Consider the following 18,485-nt stretch of genomic DNA (forward strand, 5'->3'; position numbering starts at 1 on the left):
CTAAGTCTATTTTCCTAGACCTTTAAAGTATAGATTTAAGATCTGTGCATTTACCTGAATTAAAGATCTGCTGTATTAACTAATATTATACAGAAAGCAAAGCTCGTTGGGCACGGCTCCCCTGGAATACCTTAAGCAGCCAGTAGGTGCTTTAATTTCTCTGCTAGCAAACACCACCACAGCCTGTCAGTTGGAGCAGAGCCCTGGCTTCAGTGAGTTTAGATCCCAGAGGGAAAGAAAAGCCAGAAAGGGAAAGTTGAGAAGAAGGGGATGGAGGCCTCGAGTAACTTCTGCACCCCCCCAGCCACACCACCCTGCTCTCCTTGCTGCCAGCTGTCCAATTTAGACCTTTCTCTAGAGGACAGGTTTCTCGCTTCAAGAACTGCTACACAATGTTGATCTGCCTTTTGAACTGAAGCCCTGTCAGTGCCTTTGGCTGTTGTGTTGCCCCTGCCCCCTTTTCCTGTAATCTTCCTGCAACATTCAGGCATGCACAGTAGGTGTCTGCTCAGCTTAGAGGCCAGGACTTGCTAAACTGCCTGTCTCGTTGCTTCAGTCGCAGAAGCACCAAGGAACTGCCCCAGCAATCAAACCCAACACCTTCCAGTCCCTGGAGACCCAAGGCACATTCTGCTGTTGCCTGAATTAGATGAACCAAGGCCTAATACAAAATGACGTCCCAGAGCCAAAAAAAGCAGTCGGCAAACCCATCCTCCTGTGAAACGACAGGCTGGGAAAGAGCAGCAGCATAGCAGCTCGGCTGCTGCTGTGCTTGAAAGCTTTTTGTTACTAGTGTGTGGAGGAGTTGAAGCAATTCTCCAGAACAGCTGGAGAGCTGCTCTAACTTTCCCAAACGCTGTAATGCGTGGAGAGCTTCCAAACAGACCTGCGCTCACACATGACTGCTTACAAACACTTCTTTAGGAAGGGCAGGAGGCTAAACCCATCAGACTCACCGTGAAACACACCTCACTGGAAGGGAATCTCCCTGTTTCTCAGCAGCAAGGCATTTACCAGTAACAAGCTGTGAATCAAACAAGCCGAAATGGATACATCCATAGGGAAACAATTAAAAACTGCATTGATTACATTGTAAAAACAATTAGACCACCCATCTTGGGTTCTGCAAAAGGTCTAAATTGTACTTGCATCACAAACCCCACCCTGGGTTATCATGGAAACACGTGTAATATGAAGGCTCTGAAATGTCCTGGAGTCCGTAACACAATGTTACATCCAACAGCAGATGGTGGTCTGGATTAGAGATGTAGTTCTTATGAAGCTGGAAAAAATCCTTCCCCCCTCAAAACAGCAGCAGGGAACGGAGGTGTCAGCGGGCAGAGGTCAGGTGGTTCCGACTGTGTGAAAACCTGCCAAGAAAGAGCAAGGGGAGGAACTGGTCACAAGCATCCCGTGGAAGCCCTCCCCGGGAGGACGGGGCGCTGCAGCAGCCTGCAGGTGAGGGGGCAGCCTGGGTGTTTGTATCCCCACTGCCACTGTCAGTTTTCTAGATAAAGAAAACAAAGAAAGAGCCAGCATTTTAACAAAAAGCCAACGTGACCCTTTTTGCAGGCTTTTAAGATTCAATTTTAGGCTAATAAGAAATTTTGAGCACTAGCGTTTTACAGTAAGAAACCACCAGGGTCTCTGAGGTTTTGCAAACTGCCAAAAGAACAGTGTCTTGTCCTGTAGTGCTATTTCTGGGCTGATAGAAGTGACTGACCCTGGAAGAGCTGCCCTGCTGCAGTCACCCAACAGACATCTGCAAGTACCTCCTGCTCAGCTAGAGGCTAAAGTTTTTGCAGGCACCATCAGGACACTTTTCTGTGACCTCTGTGGGTCATCCAGAAGAGACAAGAGTGTTCTCTTTTCCAGCTTTAAGTAATTATTAGATGAGAGATCCAAACAGACCCATAGCATATTTGCTGAAAAGCCTGAATGACTCAGTAACAGGAGCCCTCAAGGATGGCCAGTATTTTCAGTCCTTAATATCTAAGGCTGCTCTTTGCTTGACAGCATCCAACGGACACGTGAGCTACAAGGCCCAAACTACACCAGCCTAAACCTTTCAGAAATAAATGCTTAGAATGCCCAAGTTCAGGAGTGTAAAGACTGTAAATTCTGGGTTGTATTTACATTAGCAATCAGAGCACAGAATGGCTCCCTTGGTCACATTATAGCAAAATACTTCATTTCCAGCCTTCTAACCAGTGAGAGTCCAAATGTTAAATTTCCAAGCTGATGAGGAAAGGGTGAGATTTAGGATAGCCTGCTGTGGAGAAAAGCCAAATTAAAGCAAAATAAAGCCTGGTAAACCTGTGAGCAGATCTGCCATTGGTGCCTGCAATACGTGGATGTGACTGAGCTTGGTGCCAGTAGCAAAGGCAAGTTTGACACAGCACCTGCTGAGCAGCAAAGAACTTAATTCTACCAGACTATGCTCCTTCACTGGTTTAGTAAGTAATTCACTTCAGGAAAAGTACACTCTGCTGCTACCTGTAGCTGGGCAAGCAGAGTGACTGGCTGCACGTAGTGCTGTGTGAATCACACTCCTTGTGATGAAACAGATACTCACTACTCCAGAAGTGATCCTGATGACATTTTGCATAGTCCTGACTTACCTGGGTGATGGGACCAGCAGAACGACATATATGAATAAATACATGCAAGATGAAGGTGATTAGCAGCATCTTTCCATGCTCTGCAACATTCCTCTACACTACAGCAATCTGTTTAGTGTGAGAAAAGACTTAAGGCAGGAAGAACTGCTTCCACTAAACAAAAGGCAGTTAAAAGAACTGACTTTGGGACTATCAGGTCAGCTGTCATCAATATTCACTTTCTGGGTGTCTTGACTGCTCAGCACCAAGCTTTACCATGGCCATAGCCATGGTTCACTGCCAGCTCCACCCCAGCCCACAGTCTAGAGGACACTCACCGTTGTACCCGCTCCACCATGTGTGCTATCAGTTTGTCAGAGATGCCTGGGCAGGACTCCTCAGCCAAGCTAAAGGCATTCTCCAGCTCCTCCATAGCTCCCACGTTGCCTCCAGTCTGCTTGTGCTTGTCTTTAAGCTGCAACCCAGAAATGGGGTGTTGGTTCCTTATCTCACTGCAGAAAGCACTGGTCAAGCAGTGAGGTACAGACACTAAGTCCCTTTCCCTTTTAATATGACTCTACAAGGGTGCAGGAGGGCACCCACATTCTCAAAAAAATAAAGAAGGGCTCTTTTTGTAGGTGAGGAAGGTGCAAGTCCAATGTCTGGAGTTCAAACTCCAGGTACTAATAGCAATTGAAGTCCTTAACAAACAGGCCCTAATGTACTCTTGAACAAACTAAATAATATTAGAAATGGATCAACAGCCCTGAAAAGCCCTAAGTTGTAACAGAACAAACAACTCCAGCTGTACCTGAACCAACAGAGTCACCTCTGCTGCTAACAACTGCTTAGCACCCAGATGCACACAAAAGCTTGTAGGCAGGAAGGGCAGAAAATATCCAGGAGTTAATCACCACTTTTAATAACCATAAAAAAGTCTGAGTAGCTTCTAGTGACTGGGAGGTGAGAGTAAACTACTGCCACACTAGGGATCCTGAACCCCTTGGCCTCCAACGCTCCTCCCCAGCAGAGAGCTTCCCCCAGGGACACAGGGGAATGAAGCCCAGGCACCGAGACCTCCACATGCAGCACCTGACCTCGCCAACAAGCTTCGGTTTGGATTCGTAATGGTTACCATGCTCCGACCAGACCTCACCACCCACAAGGCTACTTGCACATGGTTGTTAATTTGAAATAGCTAAACCTCTCACCCTGACAGGTCATTGATGCTGAGCCTGAAGGAGTCTGTCACTGGAGAACCCAGTCACACCCTCTGCACCCCCTCCCAGTGCACATCATTATACAACAAGCAGAACAAAAACCAGTGCCTTTTGTTGACCAAGCAATGTCTGCTAGCTAACCACTGTCCAGTTCAATTAAGGTCCTGTTAGGCTATGCTGATTAAAGGGCTTTACATAAGCCTCACAGTTCTTTGCCTGCAATTCTAGGATCAGCCTTCCCCGTTGCTGGAGCTCACCTTTCCCCCATGGTCCAGAAATCAGGACAGTGTGAACGTTAATCCCCAGCCACAGCCATCCCTGCGCTCCAAGGGCCTCGCTGGAAAGAATTCCCAGCCAAAAAGAGCTGCTGCCTCCTCAGCAGGGTAACTGCTCACTAACACAAAGCCTTGCACACCTCTGCTCATTCAGAAGCGGAAGGGAGCACAGAGGGCAGCTCCATTGCACACACCAAGGGCACAGATTTCTTAAGCCAACAATAGTTGGTTTAAAAATTGTGATGCTAAAGCCAAGGATTTGATTTGACATCTACCTGATCAAAAAGCAAAGTGAGACACAGGGCCTGCAGTTAAGTGGCCAGTTTATTATCAGCCTTTGATGCCAAGCCACTGGCCTTTAGTTTGCCCACCCCTGGAACAGCATCAGGATCCAGAAAAAGAGCAGGGCATCAGGACAAGAGAACAGGTCTCTGACCCAGCAGCCCAAGGAAAGACCCCAACACACAGTGTCTGCGTAAGTGATTTCTTTCGAAGCAGAACCTCCTTTCCTACACTCCTGCAGGAAACAGCAACAGAAGCCTGTAGCTAGTAGCCCCCTTATGATTATCATCCTCTTCTCCTCCCTTAAAACATCACCCAGCTAGAAAGACAATGCAGCTCTCTGCTGACACAGACACTATCCCATCATTAACGGTAGCTTTTACTTCAACTCCACATCCCCACCCAGAACACAAGTCAGGAAAACAGGGTGGATTCTCCAAACACATTTTCTCTGTCTACCTTCCACAGGCCATACGATAGATAACTCCTTGGCCTCAGCACACTAGCAATAGCAGGTGTAAATCACGAAGATGGCCTAGTAACCAGCAAATCCAACTCCTGCTGCTGTGGCCAGCAGCGTATAGCACGAGGGCAGGAACATACACAGCAATAGGCAAGCTCAAATACCTGCCTGCCCTAACAGGAGCTGCACTTCAGCCACAGAGGCCAAGGACAGAGTCCAGAGCTGTCCAGGCATTAGCAAACCTGAGGTGCAGATAAGAAACAGGTAGCCTTATCCTCACCAGAGGACAACACAGCAATGCTGTGCTTCTATTGTATATTGGAGAGTAGACTCCAGGGACATAATTCGCTTTCCTAACACACAGTATACACCTCTGAACAGAGGCACAAATGCTTCACAGTGCCTTAATCCCACCTCACCCCACCTCCCTTCTCTAAATCCTTCCCACTTACCCATGTCAGGTATCTCTTCATCTCCAACCACCACAGACAGCAAGGTTCTACTCACCTCCCCAAAAACTGGGTGAACAAGCGTGGAGAGACACTGTGACCGTGGTTGCCTCTTGATGGGCTCAGTAGGCTGGAAAGCAACATGAGAGAAAGTTACAAGCACAGGCAAAGGCTCTCAGGGCACACAAACTACTAAACCTTTGGTAAATCCACAGCACCTTGATGGCAGTTCCCTCACAAGGTCTCACAAAAGCCACAGGTTGCAGTACTCTGACAATGTGGAAGGGGCAACTCTGGGGCACTAGCCCTTGATATCAGACTGAAGTAAATTTTAGACAGAACACAAATGACTGGTAGCTTCCCCAAGACCATCAAAAGCTTCTGTTAGTTCAGTCCACTTCTGAAAGAACAGGGAGCAAACACACCTTCTGAGAACCATGAAGAGCCATTCCTTTGTGCAGCTTGCTCAAGGAGTTGGGGCGAATAGTTGGTGGGAATGTCCAGATTGGACCCTGGTCTCCATCCTCTGTGTCTCCATCACTGCAAATGAGAATGGCAAAGTCAAGACAAAGCCTCAACTCCATACACCAGACATTTTACACATACATTCCCGTAGCCACAAGCTCTCCCTGACCTGACTGTCATATCACCACAGGACTCCAGGCATTTCCCTATCCCAGAAAAAAAATCCTAAAAAGAGAAACCACTTCAGCCTCTACAGCACCACAGAGATCTGAGTCAAGCACTAGATCATGTTTCCAAATCACCACAACCACCTCTCTGCTCTGGCCAGCTTGAAGACAGTTTCAAGTGCTGGTTAAACTTAGAAGAATTTCAAGACAATCTAAGCTCACAATTTGAGGGGCCAGGCTTAGATGTTGCAAGCCAAACTCCCAGAGTCATTGGTCACTTGAGTTGCTGCCACAGCAGGTGAAAAGCAGCTCTGTGACAGCAGCCCGGCAACAAAGTTCCCTTTCCTCACCCAAGGCTCACAGCCTCATTATCCTCCTCAGTAACAAAGCTCTCCCGCCCCGCCGCCCCCCCCCAGCTGTTGCCAAGTTACTAAAGCCTGTAGCTCTTGTATTTAACTGAATGTTCTGCACATAAAATACAGGCAACAAGAGCCTTGTTTTACCAGTTACACACAGACCTGATGTTTCTTGTTAGTACTTCTAATTCCTTACACTCAGCAAAAAGGCTCCACAGGTTAAGACTAGAATAGAGTACCAGGTCCCACTGAACAGGGGGTACAGCCTGTTTCTTCAGGCAACAGTCACCTGCTCTCACAGATACTCACAGGTCTCCCTGAGCTACCGTAAGATCTCCAACCCAGGTGGGACAAAGGACCTGAGCTGTCTGCAAGGGGCTACCCTGGGGCGTGGGGGTACAGCAAGGGCACCCCCCATGCAGGGTGTGTACGTACATATCAGAATCGCCAGAACTGGAATCTTCTCCATGGCCCTCCGACTTCCAGCGCTTGAACCGATCGATCAGCTCCATTAGGAATGAGGTTTTCTTGGTGTAGCGTGTGATGAACTTGTGCTTTAGCAGTTCTTTAGCTGTCGGCCTCTGGAGCAAATAAGGGAAGCATGCTTCATCTAACCATCTCTGTACACTAAACATGCAAGTGCACTGACTTCAACTCTTGCCAGGCTTGCCTGCCCATTCTGCAAGCTCAGGGCTCCTTTCTCTCCAGAAGCCTTGCACCAAAAGCTCTTCCTGCTAAATAAATTGTTGACCTCTGCAATACTCACAAATCTAGGATCCTTATTGAGGCAGGCTTCCACAAACTCCTTGAAGGGCTTGCTGTGGTGACCCTCGAGTGTTGGAGGGTTATTTTTGGGGATTAGAAAGAGAACTCTCATTGGATGCAAGTCGGAATTTGGAGGCTCTCCCTTTGCTAGTTCAATGGCTGTAATTCCAAGGGACCAGATGTCTGCCTGAAAGACAAGCAAGAGCAGTGACAGCACAGAACAAGGAGCAATTCTGCAACACAGAAGCATGCAACTTTAGCACAGCCAAAGGGCTGGTCACATCAAATCAGATAGGGTGTTTCATGTCTAACAAACTTCTCCAGCAGACCCTGAATTGTAACAGGAAAGTATCATTCTTACAATAAGCAGCACCTCCAACCCCTGTACTAACCCTAGCACCGTCTCATACACAGTACCACCAAGTAGCAATCCACCTGCTCCAGCTCACCTTGAAGTCATAAGCAGACTGTTTGATGACCTCCGGTGCCATCCAGAATGGAGTCCCAACAAAGGTATTCCTCTTGATTTGTGTGTCTGTCAACTGTCCAGCCACCCCAAAGTCAGCCAGTTTCACATCTCCTTGTTCCGAAAGTAGCACATTGGCAGCTGTTCACACAAATAAACATTAAGTCCTCTGGTTTCTGAATCATCTCCAGCCCACAAAACCAAATACTGAGAACGGACCTCCTGTGATCTCCTTGGCCCCAGTGAAAACCCTCAGCTCCGATTTCCAGCCTCAGACTCATTCTCATGCTCTGACCTCTGCTGAGTAACACATAACAAGTTCAAACACAGGGCTGGATCAGAAGGGGAATATTTCTAGGTTAGTAGCAAGGAGTAGATGTGAAGGGCCACACAATCAACAAGATGTGATTCCTGGTCACACAAAGAAGAGAGGACAACATGGCCCAAGATACCTCAGAATAAGTCTTGATTTTTTTTCAGAGTAGCATTCAGCACAGATTAAATAGTAGATCCCTCTAAAGAGCTCACAAGTCCTGGTCTTGTTTCTGCTTCTCAGTCAGTTTAAGACAGTGGCATTACTCAGGTTTTGGGACAGGGGGTTTTGTGTAGGACTCTTCATTCTGAGACCCTACCTACAAACTTTCAGCGTTTCCCCATTCTTCTGGCAGCCAACAGTCTTGCAGGGCTTGCACTACTAGAAATGTGTAGTCTCACATACACAATGGAATCTTTTCTACAAACATCCCTGCATGAGGGTGCTCTGCTCTGCTTGTTCAACCCTCAGAAGAGGGTCAGAGCAGTTAGCACCCAACACCAGCCACATCTGCACAGCACTATCCTCCCACCCTCCTGCTGCCCTCTGATGCTCTGTGCTCATTGGGAGGCAGATACCAGGTCTCTCTACACTGCAGAGGACTAAAAGATCAGTTATCAGGATAACCTGACACAAGCTGCCCTGATTTTCTAGGGCTGTGAACCCTGCATGAGGATAGCTCACCTTCACAATAAATTATAACCATGATAACCAGCATACACATGCCTCGGGGTCCAGCAGTAAAGCAAATATCCTGATATAACTGAGAGTCAGCTAATATTTGAGTGTGCCTTTCCTTGACTCCTTTGCTTTAGCCCCCTGCCTATCCAAACTACAAATCCCAGAGAAGAGCTACAGATCCTTACTGTTACTCTAAATCCTAAAGTCACTGAAAACATGAGTTGCAATAAAATGACAACAGATTTGGAAACAAGCAAGCCAACAGGAAAAGCAGCACTGAGAAACAGTTTTTGAAACATCCCAGATTTTTTTTGAATAATACTTCTGAATTTTATATTAGTAACATCCCTTATCAGAAAGGGAGCTAAGCTCTTCACTCTTACCTTTGATGTCCCTGTGGATCTTCCTCTCAGAGTGTAGATAATCCAAACCCTTTAGGATTTCTCTCAGGATAGTAGCTATGTAAGTCTCCTCCAGGGGTCCTGGCTTCAGCTGATAAAGGGCAGAAAGATGGCTTAAATGAGGGTGACTGATGCCTTGGATTTTCCAACCTCTCAGTTTGTTACTTCAAAACCTTAGCCAAGCAGGTCATTCAGGAGGAAGCACCTACTGCATGCCTGATGCGCATTCTGTAAGCAGAACACTGGACTTTGCACCTGGCAAACATTAAGTGGAAAACCTTTGGGGGATTTTCTGTTAGACTATTAAAGGCTTCCCAGAGAAACAACAGGATGCTCATCTCTCGCTTTGGCCTGGAAATACATTGGTGAGCAGAACATTTTAACAGTTTCGCTTGTTCAAGTCTCTCTGCTCGCATGCAAGAACTGAATTTTAGCCACTGCAAGAGCCCAGACACAACTTCTACCCGCTGGCTGTGGAGTATTATATCAAAGCTCTTCTCCTTTCTTGCCAGCAGTTCTCCTCTAAACCAGTCCTGCCTTTTCAGTGCAATAATTGAGATTCTGACACTAAGATGGCTTCTGCTGATGACAGACCCCCACTACACCCTTCCTCCAAGTCAGGGCAGGCTCAGCATTTTTTACTACATGACCTTAGTTACTGCTCTGGAAGTAGTACAGACTTCATTGTCCAGAGGAGAAAAGCAAAATTCTGTGACAGAATACAGCACAGCAGAACTCTGCCCATCTTTGTATCCTTCACTTGTATTCCCTTAAAATCTGGGGTAACTTACAAGTCATTATCAAACACATGGGAAACCTGATAACAGACCACGTCCCTGCTGAGCTTGATGCCATGCAAGCACTGAACAATACAATGAACTCTTATTAGGTGAAGTATGGATTTTCAGTGCTCAAGAACAACTGGCTGCTGTCACATTTCAGTTCACTGGCTTTTCCCATTGTAAAGCAGCAGAGCAGGCTGGAGAACAGTGCTTTGACAGCTGAGCTCCATGCAAACTCTTGCATCCCTCTGTCCTGGAAAATGCGTAACCAGCATGTCTGTCCTGCCCTGCCCTACCTACCCTTCAGACACAGGCCTATCAAAAAGACAGTAGGTGGCAAGTGAGTGTCTCGCTTACGGGCATTTCACAAACCAAGGCTCCAGCCAATGTTTTTCATGGTCCAGAGCTTATCACATACTTACCAAATCCAGGGCTGAACCTCCTCCTAGGTACTCCATAATTATCCACAGTTTAGTGCCCTGTAAGCAAGAACACAAACCAAGAGCAAATACAGTAATAAAAACAGGCAGAAAAGTGAAACATCCCAGAGGCAGCAAGACATACAAATAGTCCTGTACACAACCCAAGAGATGCTGCACATGCAGCTCTCAGAGGCTCAAGGAGGGAGCACCCAGCTCCCTCTTCTCTGCTGACACACCATTATAGCAGTGGACCTGCCCCCAGTACATTACTAGCAGCTTCCACTGGGGATACCTAAACCTGTTCTCAACAGAAGTGGCATCAGTACTCCTGGGAAGACTCAGGTCCTGTTCTTTTCATCATTTCTGATGAAATGATGATCAGAAGATCACAAAGTAAAGTTTCAAACTCCTCTTCTTTCCAGAGTCATAAAGGCCCAAGTGGTACTATCTTAAAACTGTGGTATTTTGGAAAAGTATTTCACAAATGTCCTTTCAAGAATGGTCAAACCATAGAGAGGTCAGCCTCTTCAACAAGTAATTTTCTCTCCAGCAAAGTGCCCAGCTCTTGGAACCACGCTGTACCAGGCACCTCATTTCCATGTACTTTGCAAGCGTCTTAAAGCCCAGCCTCCTGTAAAACCCCATAAATGCAGTGAGCAGAGCTGCTGCTGATCCTGCTGCCACACTGACCCTCACAGATTGGGCACCTTTCAGTGCTGTACACCACCATCAGCTGCAGCACCCACAGAGAAGCCCATCCCATTCCCAAACTGCTGGCAAGAGAATTGCCATGGCTTTGTCCTACCTTCAAGTAGGAGCCATAGTACCGGGTGATGTAGGGACTATCACACTGGCTGAGCACTGTAATCTCCTGCTGAATGTCCTCAATTTCATCCTCAGCCTCCTCCAGATCAATGATCTTGATAGCAACCACCTCCTTTGTGCGGTTGTCAATCCCTTTATACACTTCACCAAACGATCCTTTGCCGATCCGCTCCAGCTTGGTGAACAGTTCCTCAGGATCCACCCTGGAGTGCTAAACCAGAAAGCAGAGATGGGAAAAGTCCATGAAGTGCCACGGCAGCCTGCAGAGCACCATACACACCCATACAGCTCATCTCCCTAGCTATGCATCTACTGTGTTGTTTAGTTCACCCAAAACTCACATATATCCTAAAGGGTCTTCACATGCCAAGAAACTTAACACAGAATATATCCACGATTAGAAGAACTGAAGAAGCCTTATACATGGGCTCTCTGCCCCTGCAGACCATAGTAGGGGAGAAAGGGAAGAGAAGCCCAGAAGAATGACAGCAAGCATCTCTGCGGAAAGTGTCAGCTCCTATTGGACGGGACTGCTCAACTGCAGGCACTAACCTGGTGTCAAAGCAGCTCCATGAGCAAGCACTTGTTCACACCGCAATAAAAGACAAGGTGTACCAGAACCAGCCTTCTTTTGAAGATCCAGATGAGAAAATGGGCAGAAGCAAAAGGGCCACAGGAAGTTCACAAGGGTGTTTCCATAGTTTGCCTTTCTGCACTCAAAGACTAGAATGATTTGAAAGATTTTCATTCTTCCCTACTTGTTTGGAGGGTTAAATACTCCAGCAATATAAATACAACTTCATGTTAGCTGTCTTCTCTGCTGCAGCCTGATTTCCAGGCAGCACCCATCCCAGCTTTCCTCAGATATTTGCAGAGCATACCTCACAACTTTTTGAAGGCCAGAAGCAAGGAGGCCAGACACCTGCCTAGCCCAGAGGAGACAGGAGAGCTGAATGGATACTCCATCTGCAGACCTGCTTTTCTGGAACAGCCTCTCCTCTGGCTGTCACACCCAGATGCAAAAGCAAATAGCACATCCCTCATTAGATAAGCACATCAACTGGGAAGCTACTAACACGACCATCAACCCTCGGAGAAATACTGACTCTTTAACAGCAGCTGCAAAGTTAACTATTTATTAAGATTAGTATGGACAGGAAAGAAAACAGAATCATTTTCTGATGTCATTTCATTCTGTTCAGCTGCAGACCAGGAGGTCCTGCTCTGCTTCATGATACTAAAAGGCTCTTTGTGATTTTTTTTAAGAAACTATAGTAAGTCTAGGTTAAAAAAAAAAAAAAAAGAAAGAAAGAAAGAAAAAAAATCTGGAAAATATGGCCTGACCTACAGGAAGCAGCCAAGCTGTACCAGTGAGTTTTTCACACCCAGAACTTCTCAGTCTCACCTCCAACACATCACCCAGAGGGACCGCTCCCTTGCGGTCTTGAGCTGGCAGAGATTTTATCTGAGAACAGGGCAGCTGCATTTTTCCATCTAACACCAGATTCTAGCAGCAGGCCACCACAGAGCAGCCCTAGGTGCTGCTTAATGATTAAGCCAGCCAGTCATTACAGGCTGTTTGCCTTCTGTGCTCAGTGCATCACTATATGGCCAGGCTCAGAGTTGAGCTTTACTGTCAGCTCACTCAACAGGATTTCCACATGCATTCCAGTCCACGATACAGAAGGATAACCAAATATCCTTGTGCATCCATGGCAACCCCCAAACAGGCTGTACTTTGAACAAATGCACTGGAAACAGACTGGAGGGGATATGCAGAGATGAAAGGAACTGGAGATACATAACAGGAACAGGAGAGAGGGAGGCGGGGGAAAGGAAGAAGATTTGAGCTAGAGAAATGACAGGAGACAACATGAGAATGACAACTGTGGTGCAGGCAGAAGAGTCTGGCTAGTCCAGGCTCACAACAGGCCACAAGCAGTTTTCACTACTTGACCAATTTACAGGAAGGGGCAGCAAGGTGGCCCAGACATTACCTTGCACAGTCACCTACTACACTGTAAAAATGCCACCCACCACATCAGCCACTCCCACACATCAGAAAGATGGGAGAGAAAGAGGATCATCTCCTAGAAGCACCTGTCTCAGCTGGTAAAGGAAACACTATCCACATGAATTCTGCAGGGAAGCAACCCTGCAAGAAAACCTTCCTCCCCTCCCAAGTAAGTTTTCCATAAGAAAAGAAATGGCAAGGTAAAAGCTACAGCTCCCCTCCTCACCCTGGCATGGCACATCAAAGAATCAGGACTGATTATTCAAGAATAGCACATCAAACATAAGAGCACTGGCTACTGCAGGCAGCTTTTGGGACAATCACCATTTTATGTACTGGGCTGTGTAATCACAGACAGCTTCATAAAAAAGCTTCCATAGTTCAATATCAGTTTATCACATTTTTTGCAGAACAAAGCAGCTCAGGTGAGGGCTGTGAAGGAGACAAACCCTCCTGACAAGCATATGGAAACTTTGCCCAAGGGACTTGAAAAATAATACAACTCTCATGGGCAGATGACACAGGCCCACCATATTAGGTTGGAACAAGAAACTTTGTTTGTAGGTACTGGATTTACCTTCCCAGCACCTGTCACTTAAACTGATCTGGAAATGCTCCAGAGCTCTCAGGTGACAGAGCAAGAGCATGACTCTGTGGAGGGCCTGAGGACGTGCAACCCCTGACAGTTGCCAAAATCACACAAGTCATACCCAGCAACAGCCAGAACTTAGTGAGTGAGTATGGGGCTAAGTGGTAGAGTCATTCCACCCATGGCTACAGTCTCCTGGACACCTGCTGCAGGACCAGAGTCTGCTAACAAATTTATTTACTTTCTGTAAACAGGGAGGAAGAAACAGGTTCATCCCCAATTCAAGCAGATAAGTGCCTACCCAGTAATACCTTATGAACTATCATTGTGGACACCACAGAAGACATTGCTAGGCGGCATTTTCATAGAAGCAGTCCTGAATTCCCATAACAAACTATGATAAAATTATCTAGTCTGCAGGATATCTGCTCAGAAGCTCTTTTAAAAAGTTCCTGTTAAAGCTGCCACAGGGTAACTCACTGCTGCTGAGTGCTGCTGTTCAGATCGATGGGCACACAGGCCGCAGCACTCGACAGCAGAACAAATGCACTTATGCCGAGAAAGAACTAAGCAAGTGCACCACTCTGTCAGAAGAGTAGCACACTGCCACACTCGGGGGGCTCGAGGGGGGGTGCAGGGGAGGAGAAAAACTCACTCAGTATAGCCTGATTTTATCCTACCCCAATACATTTGCACCTGCAGAGCACTGCAGTGAGGGGTGTAGCAAGCACAATCTGTCCCTTTTCTAAATATGAATTGATCTCAGTGTCAGTCTTGTCAGAGAATCACCTTGGCTGCAAATCCATGTTCTGAAACTGCAGAGCTACAAACACACCTGGAAGAATTCATTAGTAGAAAGTAACAAAACGCAGATGAAATGCTTTACACCAGCATAAATGAGCACAGATAACTCGAAGAAGCTTATTAGTTAGCACCTGTCAACTTTGCAACTGCTCACCAGCTTGGAATCTTTCCATTTTCTTCCACATTCACAGAACCCACCAGGCCTGTAAAATGGAGCTCCAGGCCAGAGTCCGAAGAGCAAGCTGACCAGCTGCTGCTCCTTGTTCTACTACAACACATAAAGCCTTTAAGTGATGGTCACCTCATTGTACCTTTTTGCTTGACTGAATGTCAATTACATAGCAGTTCTGGAGCAAAAAGCCTCATGCTGTTTCTCCCATTGAGAGCAGTCAGGCACCAGAGATGGATCAGTCAGGCATGTACAGGCTTTGCGGGGAAAGCACATGAAGCACTGTCTTGGCTGTACATGCAGGAAGGGGAGGGAAAAAGTATGAAAGGGATGAGGACAAACTACTAGCAACGTTCTCCACCTCTGCCCTCCAGGATCTAATCTTACAGCACAGGAAATAAAGATGCTCTGTCATGACAGGTGTGGGGGTGTTTGCCATCACAACTGATGATGCCATGTTTTAAAACAGAACGACTCACTGCAGAGATCAGGAATTAAGAATTGCAGTGTGTTATGAGACAAGCCTGGCAGTAACACCAGCTGCTTCATGGGGAAAGAATGGTTTTGGCAGTTGTGCCACCTCCTGCTGCAGTGACATGATATCCACCACCTTTGAGAGGAGACGGGTAAATACCTACCCTCATTTCAAAGCTACTACCTGGAAAGGTAACCTGCATATTGGGAATAGAAGCAAATACCCTTTGAACCAGCTCAAGGTCTTCTCTCTAGGCTATGTCCGGCTGGATCTCACTCTCAAAAGAGTCATATTCAGCATCGTGAGCAAGCGTCACACCTGCATCTGCTCCATAAAACACTGAGAGGTGCTTAAACCCTTTTGGAAGTGAGAGTTTCTTGGTCTGGGGCAGGTCAGGATCAGAATCACTGTTCTATATCAGAGAAGTCTGTAAAAGAAAAAGATTGTCAAGGCCACAATAAAGAGCTGAAGCTGACTGGGACTTTGGCAGCTTCCAAAGGTTTATACGGAACTGCAGCAGCATTTAGCGTTACTTCTGAAATGACTAGAGCACTTTCCAACCAGCCAAACAAACAGACATAATTTTTCTCTGCCAAACGGAGTGGAAAGAGGAAGTTTGTTTTAATAAACCTCAGCTACTGACCTTCTTTCCTTCATTGCCCACATTTACCCACATTGCATGCTGCACAGTAACCTCTGGGCCACTAATGGAGATATCTGTAGCAGGCACTAGCTTCTCTTTGGGAAAATCAGCTTTGTATCTGGAAACATTTGAAAGCTTCCCTGTCTATATGGAATTTGTGCACAGCTCTTTTCAACAAGCTTGAGACAGTTTTGAACTTCTGGAGTATAGACAAGAGCGAAGTTTGTGTTCGACATTTTGACATATACTAATTTGTTTGAGACTCCCAGCTTGGCTTCACGGATAATGTTCTTTCGCTTCAATGAAGTGAAGCATTACTTAGCCAGAGAACTTGAACAGCTTCTTCAAGGTCACATAAGGAACAACAAAACTGGAAACAAGAGCTCAGATCAGAGCTTTAAACACAATAATGCAAATACATCATCTAGCAGGTAGAGCTCCCGACAAAGACTGGAGGCCCACCGTGCTATGTGTACACAGCAAAGGATGGCCAAGAAAAGAGAGCAAGCCAGCTAGCTGAGGCAGGGAAATGGAGGCATGGAGGTAAGCAACCTGGGGATTTGCCTAAGGTAACCCTGCACATCAGCAACAAAACTGGGAATCAAAGGCAAGTCAAGCCTGACATCCAAATCCAATCAATGTCTCTCAATTTTCACAGTACCTCCCATCACTCCCTGAACTCTGGTGAACAGAACTTCAGGCCAATTCCTACTGCCCTCCCAGCAAGCCTCAGTCATACAGATTAAAAGGTCCCATCAAGGATTCCTGAAGAGACCCAAGGAATGGACAACACAGACTGCTTTCCTATTCCAGGACCAGACAGAGAGTCACAGGACGACAGAATCTGAGAATTATTATGCTCTGCATAATAAATGCAGAGGTGAGACCACTGGAACTCTGATAAGCTTCATTCATTAGTCAATGCCATGTATAAAAAAGCTTCAGAGAAACCTCCTCTGTAGCTATAGAACTCAGTTCTCAACCCTAACCAGACAGTATCCTTTCCTATTGCTTTAATTTCTCTCCCTGTACTATGACTCAGGCACTATATTTGCATTTAATTCCATACACACTTTGGGGAAACAGTTTAAATGGAAGCATGCAAACTAAGATGCATTGCAAATCAATTCTAAATCAGAAAAGGCTTGGAGAAAACAATCTCAAACCACTACAGCTTTCAGTATTATAATTCTACACCTAGGAGCAAAACAGAAAAATGTAAAAAAATTCTCAAAAAAAACGTGGTTTAACAAGACCTGCATTCCATATTGACATCTGCCAATAATCAAACACACCCCACAACCAAATTCAGAAGATTCAAGCCAATACTATTAATGTGGTTTAGCTTTTAGTCCCAAGTCATGACATCATCCTTCCACATTCCTCTTACGAAAATGTCATCACAACAACAGGATTTAACCACATCCACTGGGGCTGGTATCTCTCTCAGAAGAGTGAAGCATTCAAATATCACTGCTTCTTATGCATTAAGGTTATAAGCACTGTTTTTCTCAGGCTACTCTCATGAACACTTCCGTAAGGTATGTCTGGCACAGCCTCCACACACAGCTTTTCTGTTCCCATTTCTAGACTTCCCCTCCCAAAAATACTGAGACCCAGTGATTCCTGTCTCCCTAAAAAGAGCAAAGTTACCCTCAGAGAAAGGCACCATACTGGGCAAAGAACTCCCTTTCTATCTGGCTGGCTATGTAACACTGTCAGTCTCACACCACCATGGAATAAGACAGAAATAATAAATTGGCTGACAGGAGTAAGCCGAGACACATGCAAGAAAGACCAAGAATAGCAAAAAGTGATTTTCTGGTGATTTGTTTTAAACTCATTACAAGAGTTTAAAACACATTTTTAATTGCCACTTACCTGACTGGCAAATTCTCTCAAGTGAGCCATGCCTACAGGGTGGTCAGATATCCGCTTTTGCAAAACCAGGGAGGGTTGGGACGTCACAGCACAGCAGGAAGGCGATGTTTTCTCATCCACTGGTCAACTGCGACAAGCAAGAACACAACAGCTCTAACTCGAGATTTTCAGAGTCTGGCTGACTCCCCAAGAGTTACCTGCATCTTTTTTCTCCCTGATTTGCAGTCCTCCTTGAACCTGCCAGCCCATTCTAAGTATGCCTGCCCCTCCTCGCAAACCCCATTTCTCAGTTCTTCCCAAACATGCCTTCCAGATGTATCAAGGAATCACACTTTAATGAAATACACTGACAAAGCCTCAGGCACCATTTTCCTGACTATCACCTCAGCCTGCTCCCCGGTATTACAGCTGTCACTACAGTACTATCCCCTCATAACCAATCCCAGCATCTTCCCCAGCAGAGCCCACAGCATTATCCCCAGACAACCCTTTCTTCCTCCTGCTCCCCAGCAGTCCTCTCGCCGAGGGTGCCCCTCTGCCACCATTCTCCCCAGTGCACCCAGTGGCAGAGCCCAACTCCCCGGTGCCCCTCTTCCTCCTCAGAGAACCCCAAACCTCCACCATCCCTGGGAACCCCCGCACCAGTGCTCCCCAGTTCTGCCTCCAGACCCTGTGCTCCTCAGCAACCCTCAGCACAGGGCTCCCCTCCACCCCAGCAACAGCAGAGCCCCAAACCAGCACGGCCCCTCAGCCCAGCCCAGTCCCCTCAGCGCACCCCCGTCCCGGTCCTTTTTTTCAGGGTCCCCCTACCCCAGTGCTCCCCAGCACGGTACCCTCAGCCCCCCACAGCCCCACAGCCCCGCTCAAGGACCCCGCGCCCCCCCTCACACCTAGGGGCTCCCCCGCGCCCCCAGGGCCCCGAGCCCCGTCACGGCCTCCTCCGAGCCCCCCACGCAGCCGCCTCCGCAGCGCCGCCTC

General features: G+C 46.9%; 1 protein-coding gene across 1 annotated transcript; it reads right to left on the reverse strand.

Moving 5' to 3' along the window:
• Positions 1-464: 464 nt before the first annotated feature.
• On the reverse strand, positions 465-17,637 carry STK25 (serine/threonine kinase 25). Its single transcript, XM_026855494.1, has 11 exons — positions 17,508-17,637; positions 10,913-11,143; positions 10,108-10,164; positions 8,886-8,994; positions 7,492-7,649; positions 7,044-7,229; positions 6,713-6,858; positions 5,715-5,829; positions 5,348-5,419; positions 2,939-3,075; positions 465-1,370 (listed from the first exon to the last, which is right to left on the reverse strand). The coding sequence occupies exons 1-11, from the start codon at positions 17,535-17,537 to the stop codon at positions 1,331-1,333; spliced, it is 1,281 nt and encodes a 426-aa protein (XP_026711295.1). The 5' UTR covers positions 17,538-17,637; the 3' UTR covers positions 465-1,330.
• Positions 17,638-18,485: the final 848 nt, after the last annotated feature.

Source organism: Athene cunicularia (assembly GCF_003259725.1).
Source record: "Athene cunicularia isolate RWA chromosome 9 unlocalized genomic scaffold, athCun1 chr9_part2, whole genome shotgun sequence".
Lineage (NCBI taxonomy): Eukaryota > Metazoa > Chordata > Aves > Strigiformes > Strigidae > Athene > Athene cunicularia.

Excerpts from the sequence above, each read along its gene's own strand:
- STK25 (XM_026855494.1), bottom strand. The coding sequence starts at position 17,537 with ATGGCTCACTTGAGAGAATTTGCCAGTCAG. Across the intron at positions 10,165-10,912 it reads ACTATGGCTCCTACTTGAAG|GGCACTAAACTGTGGATAAT; the intron begins GTAGGACAAAGC and ends TCTTGCTTACAG. Across the intron at positions 6,859-7,043 it reads TCAATAAGGATCCTAGATTT|AGGCCGACAGCTAAAGAACT; the intron begins GTGAGTATTGCA and ends TATTTGCTCCAG.